This window comes from Dermacentor andersoni, chromosome 4 (genome assembly GCF_023375885.2).
Source record: "Dermacentor andersoni chromosome 4, qqDerAnde1_hic_scaffold, whole genome shotgun sequence".
Taxonomy (NCBI): Eukaryota; Metazoa; Arthropoda; class Arachnida; order Ixodida; family Ixodidae; genus Dermacentor; species Dermacentor andersoni.
Genome location: NC_092817.1, coordinates 177,267,634 through 177,286,118, shown reverse-complemented (window position 1 = coordinate 177,286,118; position 18,485 = coordinate 177,267,634). Strand labels below are relative to the sequence as shown.

General features: G+C 43.7%; 1 protein-coding gene across 2 annotated transcripts in view; it reads left to right on the top strand.

Moving 5' to 3' along the window:
* The first annotated feature begins 359 nt into the window (after positions 1-359).
* Positions 360-18,485, top strand: part of LOC126530660 (galactosylgalactosylxylosylprotein 3-beta-glucuronosyltransferase S-like) — a 65,735-nt gene continuing 47,609 nt past the window's right edge. For both annotated transcript variants that reach the window (XM_050177927.3, XM_055070349.2), the window contains exons 1-3: positions 360-1,193; positions 11,492-11,581; positions 17,876-18,096. In XM_050177927.3, coding sequence (XP_050033884.3) covers positions 1,148-1,193; positions 11,492-11,581; positions 17,876-18,096 — 357 coding nt within the window. In that variant the 5' untranslated portion in view covers positions 360-1,147. The remainder of the gene's footprint in view (positions 1,194-11,491; positions 11,582-17,875; positions 18,097-18,485) is intronic.

Here is an 18,485-nt window from a genome sequence, read left to right as displayed (position 1 = left end):
CTTTCCCTCCCGTCCATGCATGAATGGATTGTATTTGTGGGTCTTCCGCTTCTGGCCCTAACTCAAAGCAAAGCGTGCGCAGATCGCTCGCAGCGCATACTCCCTCGTTACTGGAGCGGCAAACGGAATATACAGACCGCCGGAAGTCGTCAGCGACAACGAGCAACGCTGGTGCTATGAAGCGTGGCATCGAAGCCTTCCGGTGGCGCGCCGCCTATGCTCTGAAAGGCGCGGAACGCACGGAAGTGGAGAGAAGGTAGGAAAGAGAGCATGCCCACACCACCCTCCCCACCGCAGGAAAGCTCCCTCTTTTCACCGTCTGTTTGTTTATCTTGATGAGCCGCCGTTCAATAGTGGAACACACAGTGGCTGTCTGCCGCAGTGGAAGCTGGGCTCACCGGCTTAACATTCCGAGTAAAATTCATTTCCGCAAGAGATATTCCCAGAGAACCCGCCTATAAGGATACAAGTGAGACCCGATGTGGCCGTGAAGCATTCCTACAGTGGTGTCACGTTGTAGCTGCAGACAGTGTAGTGTGCGATTCGTCTATGTCAGCTGTGCCCCATCGTGCTTTGCTGTTGGAAATTCCCGGACTGCACGCATTGATGCAGGATACCTTACAATGACCTTCTCTCAAAGCGTCACATCGACGTTGCATTACCCGAGTTCAAAACTTGATTTTCTTTGGGTGACCTAGGTGCCTTCGCCGTACAGTGCATTAATCGGGGTCCAGTTGCTGTCAACGTGTTTTAATCTTGGTCGTCGCCACATTACCCAAGCGGTTGCTGCGAAGGCCACGGCCTTTGTCTCTGCAGAGCCTGTCTTGGTGTGTGAAGTGCCCATTGGACTGCATGTTTCGTTTTACAGGTGATTGGGATTGTAGTTCATATGCAACGCCTTCGGAGATGTAAAATCAAGGTAGTCGTAAGTCTGTCCCCAAGAACCTGGAAATGTCCACTCGAAATGTGCAGAGGAGGATGTCCAAACGCAACGAATGCGTCCGGCAAGTAAAAGTGTAAGTTATTTACAAGTTTTGCGGAAAGCAACATTGTGCACCCTTCAGTTCCGGCAAGTTTCCATGAGAAAGCCGACGATGGGCTGTAGTGCGCACAGCAGGCATGCCAACGTTGACCTCACTTGGTAAAGATGGCCACTATCGTGGAACGCATGAAGTGTGCTGCATTCAAAAAAGGTACGTCGCTCCCAGAGTGTCTAGACGCTCGCATTCAGGTGGGTGCCATCGTGCAATAGGTACGGCGCGGTATTGAAATGTAGCGCGAGAAACTCTAAATCTTTTCTGAAGGGCCATGAAATCTATCGGAAAAGAAATCTAAGAGCCCTTCTGCATATACTGTAAATGTATGAGGCATATTGTTTTACCTAGTCACAGATGGCAGCGTAGTTGAATAGCTAAGTGACACTTATCAACTGCCCCTAGAAGGCAGAGAACTTCTCAATATTTGGTGGGTCTTGTGCTTGCGATGCTGAAAGTTGCTACGAAATTTCCGTATGCATGTCCTCCTTTAGCATAGGTAATTTCTATCGCGATTGCTAAAATCTGGAGCAAAATGATACTCATATGGCCAGCTAACATCTTCACTATTAAATAATATTTTTCCCGATGCCTTGTAACAAGACCGTAACAGGGCATTCTGCTATGGCTGTACTAGCAAATTTCTTACATTTTCGCTACCTATAACCTTGCAAGTATTTAAATGCAATTTTACATCAGAGCCTCTGGAAAAGGCACTGATTAAACAATTGCATTCAAGTAAAGAGAAAAATAACATGAAATAGCGAATGCATCCGTGTGGTATGGCTCATGGTATATCTTGAACATGGGATAGGAAATAAATAAATACTTTATATAGTTGACTAGAAAATAAATTAGTTTAAGCATATTGCATTCTGAGTAAAGCCACAGCCTTCTGATTTCCACAGAAATATCCAATGGCAGACTGTATGAAATATTTTTTTCAATATTTAGGAAAACTAGTACGACCCCTTCATTTTATGTATGGCAGAATAATGCATTGCAAAAGATTAGTATAGCTGCAGATAGAGTTTCGTTAGAAATAAATCCATTGTGTTGTTAAACACTAATAGCATTTTCTTAATAAACTTGTCGAAATGTTGTCGGACAATGCGGAATCGTGCGTTTATTTGTTTGGTACTTTATTTGTTTCACCACTGTGTCAAGATATTTTGCAACGTTACTGTGTAAAACATAATCCCAAACCTGTTCAGAATGGTTTCACCAAAACGTTCCGTTTCGAATTCGGTTTCGAAACGACGGCTTGAAGAGCGGTTCAGTTCTGGTTCACCTCCAGTTTTCACTTTGTTTCAGCTAATCCGTCGCTCTGTTTTAAATATTGCAACATTTTGGTGAGGTTTTCCACTGTTAACTTTTGATATAAGGTCTTCAAGAAGGGCTAATGAATTTGTATTGTGCTGGAATAGATGCGCAGCTAAATACATAGTTGAGTCTTAAAGATACAGACATGTCCCACTCACATCCTAAGGTCACGTGGGAGCTTCATAGCGAAAATAATGCCCGATTTCATAATACCAAAATAAAGTGTGTCTCCCACATGTTATGGAACTAAAATAGAAGTGAAAGAAGGATTGTAGCCTTATGACTCGACTTATTCTAATCCGATAACCAGAGAAACGGCCACATTGTGCTTAACACAGGCTGTCAAGAAGTCTTGCCAGCACTATGCTGCAGCAAGACCAGCGGTTCAGCTCAACTAGGTCACTGAACCAAGCCCTGGCTTTAGTTTCGAACATGTCTCGAAGACTAATAAAACATAAAACGGTCACCTCAGGACCGAAAGGAAAATAGCATGCGATGTACAGTGTTGCCATACACGCATGGCTTATACTAAAAACACAAGTTGGCAAAAGGGTGCAACACTTCATGTTTGTTTGAAGCTCCCAATGTGCGTAAGAGTTGCTTGTGGGAACAAATATACGCAAGTCAAGTTGCTTTCTTTATTCTTGATATCGAATGTTTTACTTAGCGAAAAGTTACCATGCAAACATCGCTTGTCACGCTCGTGCTAACTAACCCGATCCTCATACGAATCATACGAAGCGCTTAGAGCACTTCGTATGATTCAACTCCTGTGAAGATCCAAAATTTAGGTTTGCATCCGCTTTCAAGAATTTTGGTGGCTTTCATGCGGCTACCTCGCTAGAACTTATTTTCCGCATGCTTATTACTTTTAATCATTTATTTTTGTTCCACCCCAATTTCTTATTGGTTATCTATTAACATGAACTCTCATTGCACTCAACTCGTGATTTCTTTCTTTAGCTTCATGTAAGGCAGTTTCTTAAGAAAATATGACCTCATATTGGGCAAACCTTTCAGCATAGGCATATACCACTGGCGACGAAAATTGCCCCGATGTAGCGAGTTTTCAAACAAGAACAAGATAACACCTGGATGCTTGAGATTGACTCTGGGACACGACAAGGAAGTATCCTCGGGCCCTTATTGTTTGATCTTTACAATTATGACATCAGAACCATTGATGAGAGTAAGTTGATTATTTTTGCTGACGGTACTAGCTTGCATTTTACGTCTACTAATTCTAACGAGCTAGTAACACGCTGCAATTACGTCCTTAATAAACTACATAAATGGAACTCATTCGACTCACTGACCCTGCATTATTATTTACTACCTACAGCGCTCACTAAAACATGGACGAAGAGACGAGACGAAACACGTGTGCGCTGTAAGTAATAATAATGCAAATGTACTGACTCGCCAAGCTAACCACCGTACTAACCATTATTAGCACTAAAGCAAAAGTCGTGCTATTTCAAGCAAAAAATAAATAAAAACGCCACAATTAGCGGTGACCTCAGCATAGGTAATTCTATAATTGAACTTGCTCCCTGCTCCAAGAGTCTTGGAGTTATATTTGATACACACCTAACCTAAAATTATCACGTTGATTTCCTTTCCAATAATGTTGACAGAGGTGTCGGCTTACTAATAAGATTACGTTTCTCTTCACCACGAACCGTTAAAGTGCTAGTATAGAAGCAGCCATTTTTATCGCACATTAACTATTGCCACCTGGTCTGGCGTAGCTATACCCTAACCAACATTACTAAGCTGTTAATATCGCAAAAAAAGCTGTTCGTGCAGTTGCCAACGCACCGCGCCTCACTTACGCAGAACTACTTTTACCAGCCTTCAAGTGAACACCATAAATTTCATCTATAATGATTCACTGTTTAAGCGATATATAGGAAGCAAACAACAATGCTGCAATTTGATTCAGGAAGTATCTAACCTCACAAGAAACACTAATGATTACCGTACACGGATTAATGAAACATGGTCTCTTACGAGGACAAGAACCAACTTGGTGCACAGTCACTGAATTACAGACTACCATCATTACTTAAGTAACTTGACAATGCTAGGTGATTCATTCTTGCATCATTTTCTTCTTGTCAAGTTATGTTTCTTGCTTTGGTTTGCTGCTTCACATTCCTCTATCGTGAAGCATGCTCGTAAATGCTATTTTTGCATCATTTATTAATCGCTGAATGCCAAATCTCTTCAATAGACCTGTACAACTTGTTAAATTGAATAGTGCAATATCCTTGTTTGTGGTGTTCTTGTAAAATTAATCGCTGCAATGCCAAATCTCTGTTTTTATTTTTTACATAGATATGTCTAACTTAGGTAGCCTGTATTTAGAGGGGACATCGGCCTTTGTCAAGCTGCGCTCTTCGGGCATTTGCCCATATTCCTGACATTGTGTAATCATGACGTTGAAAATTTCTATCTGTGTGTCGGTCAGATCACCTTCACAAGATTGCATCACCGCATGCAATCAGCGAACTTTTCGCAAAGGAAGTCTGCCATAGGGCCATATTCTCTGTGCTCTTTAGAGTGACAGCTATAATAGGATCCCTCTTATAATTGTTTTATGGTATGCCGGGGCCAGCGTCCGGTGCTGGAATCCCAGAGCGTTCTGCCAGAATTGTGCAAAAAGTCCGCTAGGCTGCTCAACTATTCGAACTCCTGACCTACAAACAGCCCATCAGAAAAGGACGCCTCAGTGACTACGATATGCGGCAGCAAAGAATACGGCAATTGGACAAACACGTTGGCTTTCCTTCAGAACGGATTACTGACGCCACGCTCTGCAAATTATTCTTATGGCAGCGCCGAAGTTAAAGAACTTATAGGAAAACCGTGGCATGAAGCCGAAGGCTGGACAGGTTGTAGATATAGGGCCCTGGATTTCACTATACATTCCCAGTCTAGGGGATTATCCATGAACCTGGTAGTTTAAAATTTAAAAAAATATCAAAACAAAACAGAATACTTCCTGCTACCTCGGTCAGAGACGAAGGAAGTCATCATCATTATCATCATCAGCCTGGTTACGCCCACTGCAAGGCAAAGCCCTCTCCCATACTACACCTACTACCCCGGTCATGGACTAATTGTGGCCACGTTGTCCCTCCAAACTGCTTAATCTCATCCGCCCACCTAACTTCCTGCCGCCCTCTGCTACGCTTCCCTTCCCTTGGAATCCATTCCGTAACTCTTAATGACCATCGGTTATCTTCCCTCCTCATTACGTGTCCTGCCCCTGCCCATGTCATTTTCTTGATTTCAACTAAGTTATCATTAACTCGCGTTTGTTCCCTCACCCAATCTGCTCTTTTCTTATCCCTTAACGTTGCACCTATCATTCTTCTTTCCATAGATCGTTGCGTCATCCTCAATTTAAGTAGAATCCTTTTCGTAAGCCTACAGGTTTCTGCCCCGTACGTGAGTACTGGTAAGACACAGCTGTTATAAACTTCTCTCTTGAGGGATAATGACAACCTGCTGTTCTTGATCTGAGGATGCCTGCCAAACGCACCCCATCCCATTTTTATTCTTCTGATTAATTCAGTCGCATGATTCGTATCCGCAGTCACTACCTGTCCTAAGTAGATGTATTCCCTTACCACTTCCAGTGCCTCACTACCTATCCTAAACTGCTGTTCTCTTCCGAGACTGTTAAACATTACTTTAGTTTTCTGCAGATTAATTTTTAGACCCACCCTTCGGCTTTGCCTCTCCAGGGTTGTGAGCATGCATTGCAGTTGATCCACTGAGTTACTAAGGGAGGCAATATCATCAGCGAATCGCAAGTTACTAAGGTATTCTCCATTAACTCTTATCCCCAATTCTTCTCAATCCAGGTCTCTGAATACCTCCTGTAAACATGCTGTGAATAACATTGGAGAGATCGTATCTCCCTGCCTGACGCCTTTCTTTATTGGGATTTTGTTGCTTTCTTTATGGAGGACCATGGTGGCTGTGGAGCCGCCATAGATATCTTTCAGTATTTTTACATACGGCTCATCTACAACCTGATTCCGCAATGCCTCCATGACTGCTGAGCTTTCGACTGAATCAAACGCTTTCTCGTAATCAATTAAAGCTATATATAAATGTTGGTTATATTCCGCACATTTTTCTATCACCTGATTTATAGTGTGAATATGGTCTATTGCTGAGTAGCCTTTACGGAATTGTGCCTGGTCCTTTGGTTGACAGAAGTCTAAGGTGTTCCTGATTCTATTTGCAATTACCTTAGTAAATACTTTGTAGGCAATGGACAGTAAGCTGATCGGTCTATAATTTTCCCTTTCTTATCGATTAGGATTATGTTAGCGTTTTTCCAAGATTCCGGTACGCTCGAAGTCATGAGGCATTGCGTATACAGGGTGGCCAGTTTCTCTAGAACAATCTGCCCACCATCCTTCAACAAATCTGCTGTTACCTGATCCTCCCCAGCGGCCTGCCCGCTTTGCATAGCTCCCAAGGCTTTCTTTACTTCTTCCGGCGTTACCTGTGGGATTTCGAATTCCTCTAGACTACTCTCTCTTCCATTATCATCGTGGGTGCCACTGGTACTGTATAAATCTCTATAGAACTCCTCAGCCACTTAAACTATCTCATCCATATTAGTAATGATATTGCCAGCTTTGTCTCTTAACGCATACATCTGATTCTTGCCAATTCCTAGTTTCTTCTTCACTACTTTTAGGCTTCCTCCGTTCCTGAGAGCATGTTCAATTCTATCCATATTATACTTCCTTATGTCAGCTGTCTTACGCTTGTTGATTAACTTCGAAATTTCCGCAAGTTCTATTCTAGCTGTAGGGTTAGAGGCTTTCATACATTGGCGTTTCTTGATCAGATCTTTCATCTCCTGCGATAGCTTGCTGGTATCCTGTCTAACGGAGTTACCACCGACTTCTATTGCACATTCTTTAATGATGCCCACAAGATTGTCGTTCATTGCTTCAAAACTAAGGTCCTCTTGCTGAGTTAAAGCCGAATACCTGTTCTGTAGCTTGATCTGGAATTCCTCTATTTTCGCTCTTACCGCTAACTCATTGATCGGCTTCTTATGTACCAGTTTCTTCCGTTCCCTCGTCAGGTCTAGGCTAATTCGAGTTCTTATCATCCTATGGTCACTGCAGCGCACCTTGCTGAGCACGTCCACATTTTGTATGATGGCAGGGTTAGCGCAGAGTATGAAGTCTATTTCATTTCTAGTCTCGCCGTTCGGGCTCCTCCATATCCACTTTCGGCTATCCCGCTTGCGGAAGAAGGTATTCATTATCCGCATATTATTCTGTTCCGCAAACTCTACTAATAACTCCCCCCTGCTATTCCTAGTGCCTATGCCATATTCTCCCACTGCCTTGTGTCCAGCCTGCTTCTTTCCTACCTTGGCATTGATGTCGCCCATCGGTATAGTGTATTTTCTTTTGAGTTTACCCATCGCCGATTCCACGTCTTCATAGAAGCTTTCGACTTCCTGGTCATCATGACTGGATGTAGGGTCGTAGACCTGTAAAACCTTAATTGTGTACCTCTTATTATGTTTTGCAACAAGACCTCCCACCCTCTAGGTAATGCTATAGAATTCCTGTATGTTACCAGCTATACTCTTATTAATCAGGAATCCGACTTCTAGTTCTCGTCTCTCCGCTAAGCCCCGGTAGCACAGGACGTGCCCGCTTTTCAGCACTGTATATGCTTCTTTAGGCCTCCTAACTTCACTGAGCCCTATTATATTCCATTTACCGCCCTCTAATTCCTCCAATAGCACTTCTAGACTCATCTCACTAGATAACGTTCTAGCGTTAAACGTTGCCAGCTTCATATTCGAATGGCGGCCTGTCCGGAGCCAGGCATTGTCAGCACCCTCTCCTGCGTCGCAGAGCAGCATAGGATGCTAGTAGAGTGGACATAATCATTTTCTGAAAATAGAAAATTTAATAAAATAATACTTACCAACTTCATACTAATTTGGTAGTGAGTGAAGAAAGTTTGTTATGAATGCCTGCAGACTGCTTATCCCTCGCCTGTTAGGGAGGCGTTACCGTGACGCGGCCATGACGTCTTCGCGGCGTGTGGCGCCTCTACTTCGGCCGCGGCCGCACTTCTCCCTTTGGTCGAACGTGCCTGCCCCTCTTTTGGGGTGGCAGCCTCCCTCCGGTTTCGCTCGGTCGTTGCCTTTGGAGGGCCGCCGAGACCTGCTGCACGGCCTGGGCTTGGACATCTTGATCATAGCAGCTCGTTGCGACCTGTACCCGCGACGGTATCGTTGTTATCGTTGCAGCATCGTGTGGATTCTTAGCACAGTCCCAAACGATGTCAGCTGCAGTGGCTCTTTCCTTTCGGCACACATAACACAGGTCACTTACATAAACACTTAGACACGCGTCCCTCATCAGCACCGGGGTGAATAACGACCCCGTTTGAAGTTGTCGATATAAAACCGCCTCCTTGGTACAAAAAAATGTTTAGAGTTTATGTGTCAGTGACCTACAAAAATTTCCTGTAGGGCGGCTTGAAACTTAAACACAATGTACCCAAGGGAACCAAGGGTTGAGGCACCGAAGGATACCAAACAATGAGCTTTTAATTCTAATTCGATAAGGCGGAGAGGTGGTTCTATGCCCGTTTTCGTAATCAGACAAATTGTCAACAATAAATGACAGTGTTTTCCGCGATCTCTTGTTCCTTAAACAAGGACAAATCTATTTGAAGTGCCGTATCAGCCCTGCGTAGATAATGTTCCATGGTAGGCGACAGCGTAGCTTAGTAATAGTTAGTTCATGTCTTTCTCCTTTCGCACAGATTAATTTTCGGGGGTTCAGTAGGTCGTAAAAATCAGAGAAATCCGCACCGAATGACATTTGAATAGATTGGTATCCGAACTTCCAATGAGAAAAGGGCGTCACATTAGCTTGCTGAATGGTCACCACCGTGTTCCACACACACAAACCCCTCTGCGAGCTCGCAGGCTTTATACTCGGCGATCACGTGCAACGTTGCATCGCTGTTCTCCAACTTTGGGCCTGCTGTGGTGTCATTGCATCACTTTATGTGCAAAAAAGTATCACATTGTAATGAAAATGGCACAATTGAGCTTCTTCCTATCCTGTCACCGCTTCACGGTTACAGGAAACAACTTCTGGAACTTCATTTTATAAAACGGACCATAGACTTGGCATATTCGACTCCTTGCTGGTGGAGAATGGTCTGAGTAACCCAGCAACAACAGTGTCTGCTCCACCATCCGGGACGTTTTTGTTGCGTCAAAGAGATTGGCCTTCTAAATTTGCATCGCTTCTGTCTATTATTTTCTTTTACTTTCCAAATATTGAATAAGTATATTAAAATTGGCCGATTTGGTTTCACGTCAGCATGTACTATCCCTATCCAGAACCCTTACTGTATATCAGTCCTGAAATATTATCTCGTAGTATGGGTGGAATATTGGCCAATCCCTCATCGTATGCATGAGCCGCATAGCTGTTGGATGTGACGAAGATGATGAACTACAGTAACTAATACTTGGTTCATCCCAGTAAGTGGGAATGTGCGAAAGATGTTTACGTCATTATCCTCATTGTCATCACCATGATCAATCAATTTACACCAACCTGACTAGGCAGACGTCAATATGCTGCTAAATATACTTTGTCACCGTCTTTTGATTTACATCATTCCTGTTTCCCCTAGAACAAAAATTGGTGCGTCTTAAGACAATTGGAGGTATCGCTCACTAAATGGAACTGCAATATTTCGGCATTATATTTTGTTTACACAAGTCTGGTGCGCCTGTGTCTCCTCTGTGTCATTTTTAATGTACCTAAGACTAGTGAGAATTTTTCTATGCTGTACCAATTTTAAAGGCAATAAAAGCTTCTAACGTTTCACTATCTTGGGCTATAGCTAACTTCGTCATCTATTCTTTCCTTGCGGCATAGATTGTGGCCTTAAAAATAAAATTATGGGAATTTACGGGCCAGAAAAACACTATATGATTATAAGGCACGCAGTAGGGGGAGATTTCAGATTAATTTTAACCACCTAGGGTTCTTTAACGTGCACCGAAAACAGAGTAACGGGTGTTTTAGCATTTCTACCGCATCGAAATGCGACCGCCGTGGCCGGGATTTGACCCAGCAACCTTGCTTAACAGCGCAACACTAAAGCTACCAAGCAACCACGGCTGGTGACTCTATGCTTCTGTCGCACGAAATCCGGCATTCCAATTGACAAGATTGTGGTAGACACAAAGCAATCACTTTGCAAATTTTCCCAAATGTTTTACTCTTTGCTTACTTTACCTGCCGCGGTGGCTTAGCGGCTATGGTGTCGCGCTGCTAAGCACAAGATCGCGGCCGCGCTGGCCGCATTTTGATGGGGGTGAACTGCAAAAGCTGGCCGCGTCTCGTGCATTGGGGGCACGTTAAAAATCCCCAGGTAGTCAAAATTATTCTGAAGCCTCCCACTATGGCGTGCCTCATAATCAAATCATGCTTGTGGCATGTAAAACACCAGGATCCAAATTCAGTTACTGACTTATATGTGTTTACATTAAATTAGTGAGTCTCAAAAATCTGGCGCTTGCTTTTCCCATCCTAAATTTTTTTCGCTTACCAACAGTCGAATATATTTTTGGTATTCAAGAAAACTACACGCTGATAAAATTGCTTGCTCTGTGGCCAATCACCATTGTTTGAAAAGAACTCAAACCAGCATTTATGGTTCACTTCTGTTATTAGAGTATTTTTTATTAGTTAACACACTTTTCTTTTCTACGCTAATGTGCTGCTGTCGATGAAATTGGCGATCGCAGCGCCGATTTTTTCGCTTCTCAGAAGAAAACAAGCTATTAAATGTGTAACTGCAGCACCGACAAGGTAATGATAAAGTACCGCATAAGATTGTTGCCCCCAGTCCGGCTTCAATTAACCTAATACGTACGAAGAAAATAGAACTGTTCACGACGTCTCACGTCCAATGCACGCAGCGTTTATCGCTGCATTCGCTCTCTCGAAGTGCGTGATACTACTCTAGTACACAATAGCGAAAGCAAACTTCTCTCCGCCTTACCACCCCGCGCAACCCAACCTTGCACTTCGCAGCCCACGAATGTTCAGGCCTGCGCCGACGAACATGGCTGAAGTTCGGCGCCTGCACAGCCATTGGCGTTATCCTGCTACTTCTGATATACGGTAAGTGGAACCTTTCTCTTGCATGTTGTTTTGTCTGAAAATTAGATTTGTAGCTCCAACCATACCTTTCAAACATTAGTTAACTAAAAAAATTCAGATACCCGTGGTTGCACAATCATTGTGTATAATGACACATAGAAATCAAGCCGCAATGCACACAGCATACATAATTTTCGCTGCAACGCCCCCATTCTGGGTGTGCAGTACACATTTACTGACGCGCTCAGTCCGAGTACATGATAAATTTAGTGCATATGCTTAAAAGGCCTACTTACATGGTATTTGACTCTTCATGGTTGGCGTGAAATGAACGTCCAAAGCTCCTTAAACAATAAAAAGAAAAACCAACTCGCAAGTCTTGGAGCGCCCTAAATAACTCAGTATACTAGCGTTTATAAGGCTGGATTTTCTTTCGTTTCTACTGAGTCGCAAAGTCATGGCATAGAAGATGGTCACATGGGAGCAGGTCATAAAGACATTCTGACACTCGATCCGGCTTGCTCACTAATATACTCTGCTGCAACATCCGCCCTCTCACAGCGAATTGGCGCTTAGGAGGCTACCGAACGAGCCGCAGCGAGTGTCAAAGCATGTGATGTCCTTCTCCTACGTGACCTACTTCTCAGTCATGCCGTCATGACAGAGTTACCTCCTGCAAAACAAAACTTAAGCTAGCTGTAGGATTACTAACAAACTATTTGGGCGTTCTGAGGGTTTTCGGTATTTTTTCAGGAATTTCGAGGCTTAAGTACTTCATTTAAAGAAAGCAGTATGTTGTCCAAAATTCGATGTCAGTAATCTTTTAAGCGTAGCTTGCCACATGCGGCCTGTAGTTAACGTGATTAAAATAACGCTCGGCTTTTACGAACGCTAAATTGAATTCCTTTGAAGGACACTTCGCTGCGCATCCGCCGAAGAATCTCGTTTAGCCCACGGGAAAGTAAATCTCAAGAAAACGCTAAATATATGACGCTATCTGGTTCCGCGTGTAAAATTTGTCTAAGCTAAGCCAACCCGTTTGACAACCGTACTGCCTTTTCCGCATGCAGTCAAGAAAGCTTAGACGAGCTCAGCACCAGCCCAGCTGTGTTGTAGATAGTGTGATGGAAGTGACGTACTGTTCTGCGCAAGAAGCATTAGGACTGGTAGTAGAAAAGTCCCCGTTTATATAGCAACCGCACCTATGAAATTCTCGCTGCTCTCGGCCTCAAAAAAAATTGAGATAACAGCTTTCGGTCACGCCTTTATATAATGACATTTGGCTCGCGAGGGAAGCAAAGTCTGGTGTGTGAGCTTGAAAACTGTGGTTTGGGTCTGTGAGCTGTGAATGTCAACCAACAACAGAGGCTCTCGTGCATTCATGGTGTTGGATTTCGTCCCCTTGTTCAACATGCCACAGAAAAATACACAGGTGCGTCCGCTTTAATAAAGCTGTTTCTGGAGTGTTGTGCACTTCGTTCTCACGTGCGCCAGCAGCGTGCATTCATCGCTGTGTAAGTGTGGAGCCCTCGCCCATCTGTTCCGCACTGTTGATTGTAGATGTAAAACGGAGATGCGAACGAAGATATGTGCGTTTCTGGTTTAAGGCATGTGATGGTAGCGCCTCTACTAATGTTTGTTTTTTCCATGACTTTCCAAGGCGACTTGTTTCGACAGGTATACGAAATCCACAGTGGGCGAACAATTTCACAAGATGTGCGCGCCAGACACGCACATGTCGAGTTTATATATATTTACGGAAAGCGCAAGCTCCTTTCATTACTTAAAAAAGTGAAGAATTGTGAGAGTGCAATGCTCAGGTCAAGTCGCACTGAAGCGAGAGACATGGGCATAGATATGTTTGCAACACTATTTGTAAAGGCCACGTGCCTTAAAGCTTCACTGTATAGTACCCATGTGTACGGCTATAGAATAGCAGGTCAAAAATACCAATGCGCAGACAGCTGGGAAGGGCACCTCAGAATACTACTCAAGCTACCATTACGAGCTTAGCCTTGCAAAAACTTATTGATAAGCGGGGTAGCGTTTAACAACAGGGCAGAGTCGAGGACGCCCATCTTGATTCGAATTCAGCATGTTAGTTACTCTTCGCGGCAAGAAAGCATAAATGAAAAAAAAATGTCTCTCCCTGTTGCTATATCTCTTCGAGGACATAGCTTAGTAAAATTTTGACGTTATTTATTGCGAAGCATTCTTTGCCTCATTCTTGGCAGTTTCTGGTACCTATATCTTTGTCTCGTCTTCATTTAATGAAACAAGAATAATGTTTGACTCATCGTAGAATCAAACCGCTGCTGTCGCGTACAGCAGCCCGGTTCTCCAACCACTATGAAATTATCGCTTTTTTCTCTCTTAATTGCAGGCACGACTCCGTGCACATGAGTACACCCGAGATGAAAAGCATAAGAAATTGCTACAAACGGCAAACGCCAGCCAAACATGATCTCAACTTGTTGAAATTTGACAGGTTTCGTATGCACTACTCTTTGCATACGTGGCACTTACTGAGCAACACCGCTCTGAGATTTATGCACTTCAACAAAACTAGGCCATAACGGCACGCATACATCTCTCGTTCCCAAGGCTCTTTGAAAGAGCCGGCGCGTTTGCAACGTGCCGCTTTACCGTCTTCCTGCCTAGTGACAGCTCGCGATTGGATGCACTGTCGTAGACGGCACTATATTCTCGACATGCCTAATTTCCCCACCATTTTCCTCGTAGCAGTTTACCCTACGTAAAAACTGTCCTACATTGTACCAGCTTCATGATCAGCAATACCTGTTTTAACATTCCTTCGCTGCAGTACTGTGCCATCGCCCTTTTAGCACACACTCCAGGACATAGCCATGGGTACGTACGTTTGTATAACACGTAGTTTCTGATGATGTAGAAATTCCAGTTTCTGTCACTTACGTTCGTCTGCTACCCTCCTAGAGGCCAACAATCGCCATGTCGTAAGCTCACGTAGAATGACTAGCGTACAAACTGGAGCCTTCTTTGCTGTCATAAGACTTCTTCGGCGGGGTTGTCGTGGTACTCACACACCCATACGTTCGCGGCCCACGCTCATTACTACTCAATTTGCACAAACACGCTGGTTGACATTGTAGCGGTTGGCGGAAACCCGAGCAATGCTGGATTGCCAGGCACCTGCTACCTGTTTCGAATTATATCGCTTCCAGCAGTGCGTAGGATCTGCTAAATACATGTTATTAAGAGGCGATGTCTGTTATGGCGCTAACAAGACTAACAAAAGACGCCGCCTCGGCGCGCAAGTGCTTTGATGTCTATATACAGGAGGCCTCACCGCAGTTGGCGCTGGTCGTTCATTCGTCATTTGGAACCTTGTACTAAAATTCTCATTGAGGAGAAGCGTATAGAGGGACCGTAGCCGTTAAGTGCTTCCTCGTTAACAGTCAAATAGCTTTACGAACACACCGAAAAATCAAAGCAAAACCAATCTCACGATGACTCCCAACGTTAGCGATTAGCGTTTATGTAGCGTCGCATTGTTTTCCCGAATGTGCATTTATTTACAATCTGTGGTGGGGGAAATAGGTTTAGAATAGTAACGACATTCGTACACCCACGTCCGACAGCACATCTATACACCACAGCGTCTATACGTTCTAACGTCGCAGCGAAGGCTTTACAAAATACGGCCTGCCACTCGCAGCCAGTTTTGCCCCGCTAGCATTCTAGAATTCAATTTCAGCATGTCTGATTTCGAATGAACTACGGAACGATCGCATAGGCCTCTATTTCAGGCACAGAGCTTTAGTACTTTATTTTTATTCTCAACGGGAAGAGCGGTCGCTCTCACTGTTATCAGTAAATTGTTACCATGCTACGTGTCTAGCATTTCAAACTCCTCGCTTGCCCGGTTGAAGCTGTCAAGCATGCTATGCGGCATTTCTAGGCTATCGGGCGTGGCCTGATGGGATGAGTGTCAAACTGTTTAGATGAGGGAAACGGCTTTGAAAGCAGCCGTTGGACATGCTTTCTTTTTTAAAGAGAATCACGCCATTGTATTTAGACAGCTGCACATCAAAGTGGGATTGCGGTGTGGGCTTATTACGCTAATTTCATTATGGTCGACAACTGACGCGCGTCAAACAAAAACCCAGTTTTACAGAGCGATGGGGCGACAGGGCATATATATATATATATATATATATATATATATATATATATATATATATACTTCTTCGTTTTCTTGCCTGATGTTTTATCCTCTAGTTGACCTGCGCATATTTTTTGTATATTGCGCTGGACCGGCCGCTAGCCATTTTAGGTTATCGGTCCAAATATCCTTTGTACATGTATTTTCTCAAGTTCCTGAAAAATACAGTTTCAGTTCAGTTTCAGTTTCAGAGCTCGCACGGTCAGCAAAAGGCGATTTCTTGACGTACGTAAGGTGCTTACGTTAGTTAGCAAACGCCATTCTAGAACTGCTCAGTCAACTTGGCTCCAGCGATGTTCCTTGTTCCACCCTGTTTATCACTTCTGTCAACTTCTTAATTGGATCTTGAATTAACGTGCGGTGATACGCAGCACATAAGCATAAACGCAAACAATGACAGAAAAACCCTCCCACTGGAACTTTTCCAGCTACGCAGAGCACTAAACGACGCGAGAAGCTGCACAAACAACGTTTTCCATACGAGGCGTACGATAGATGTGCATGTGGAAATCCGCTGCAGAATGTGTGACTGCAGATGCAGTTTGATTGCTGCGTAATTCTAGCCATGAATGGCGAAAGGTCGAAAAGAGTAATTGCTCAAGCAACTAAGAGGGCACAATTCGGCAACAAGAATATCGGCAGACGTATCCAAAAATAAAGCAAAAAAAAAACACGCACCAGGAACAAAGAAAGTGTCTTGCTTTCATTGAGAGCGGACTGCATCGGATGAGTTGCTGTTGATCACCGTATAGTCATTCCTAGCGAAACGTCACAGATACGAAAACTGACGATCGTCCAATCTCTCGAAAAGAATTGGTCGAGTTAGCGATTGTGTCAGTGAGGTTTCCCCAATGTATCTTAGCTGAAAAAAGGTTCCGGTGACGTAAGTGCTTAGAACTGAGGTTAAACAGCGCGAAAAAGACGAGGACACAAGGAAACAAATACCACAGACAAGCGCAAATAGCCCTCATCAAGATCTTACTAACGTAAGTGCTTTTAATGTTTCGGCGAAGAACCAAAAGTTGCTTGCAGGTACAAGATTTTTATTGAATTGTAGAGATAGGCAGAATAACAAATCTAGTCTTACAATATTTCCATCGTGTTCTACTTTCATTTGTAATCATCAGTGACATGTAAGAATTTGTCACATTTATTGGCTTATTAAGAAAAGGAGAAATTGGGCCTAACTTCAGATCATTTGGGTAAACATGGTTACTGTTTCAGCCACAATAAATTGTTACACTTTTTACCTGTTGCTATATTTTAAGTGCTTATGAGGCAACTATATTCGAAAGCTGAGAAGAAAGTCTTTTCCACGAGGTTCATACCAAAATTAAGCGTCAAGGTTCTCCAGGTGAAAATACATAAGATGACTTATTACACGCACCAACCTCTCAGCTTGCGATCGAGAAATTGAAATTCCAGTAACTCTTGTTTGAGATGAGGAAAAACGTCCACAACCAATCTCACCACTGAGCACTGCTTAAATGTGTCTTGACTGCAGAACACGTAGTTGCCGCCGTTTCTTTTTTTTTTCTTTTCATTTTGCACGGATATGCATATAGACACATTTACAACGGAACGCGTGCTGCTTCACTTGACGTCGGTATGAATACATATTATACGGCATGTCTGAGTCGGTGTTGCGAGTCTGGTGCGAACCCCTAACAGAACTATTGGTATCCAAATCACGGTAGTTTCTTTATATTTGTGGAAGTCCAGGAGCCTAATTCAGAAAGTTTGTAGGTGTTGTTTCCTACAGGCCCGTTACCATCACTTACGTCCAACGTCACTATTGGCTAAGACCTGCTCTTAGGAATAGTTCTAGCGTAATAACGACTATGTTAAAGCGGGCCGAGAACAGTGTTTTTCTTGCTGCAATTATTTTTATATGTCCACAGCAAGCGTGCGTATACTGATGTCTACCTTTTCTATTTTTGTACTTCGCGAACTGCCCAGTGAAATATCAATGGCTTTCCGCATAAACCGCCCTCAATACGGATAGGTATGCATCAAGGGAACCATAAACACGCACTCGCGCTATAGTATATTGTGTTGCATGCTATATTGCATTTTAATTGCCGACACTCTAGCGGTTCTGTTGTGTGCAGCGCCTATAGTACCTTTGCCGTCGTCGTGGTGCGAGACAGGAGTTTACAAAGCCGTCGGTGGGCGCTCCTCCACCGAAGAACTGACGGTGTACGTCGTGACACCGACGTACCGGCGCGCCAACCAGGCCCCCGACATGGTCAGGCTGTCACAGGCGCTCATGTTGGCGGAAGTCCGTATCTTCTGGGTCGTTGTCGAGGACGCCGACAGACCGTCATTGTTAGTGAGTATCCTTAAAATGTTTCAGTCTCAATCTCGCGTGTAGGGGCAAGTCGCTAGACGGGTAAAGGAACCACGATATTGGATAGACGTGAAAAAAAATACTATTCCTTACAGCTGTCAAAACGATTTTCAAACCGTTTTCTCCGCTGGAAACAGCATCATTGCAGCACAATTTGCAAGTTGCAAATAAAAAGTTAAATCAAACAAAAAGTATTGAAGTTTCACCCTAAAGGCGAAGCATCGATTCAAATATGCAATTAGCGGATCTCTACACGAGGTAAGGACAATACCTTTATTGGCTGCATTAGCTTGTAAAAATTGGATTGGTATCTAAATTTAATGAGCATGGTGTCAGCGCGCGCAGCAAACATGAACACGTCACACTCGATG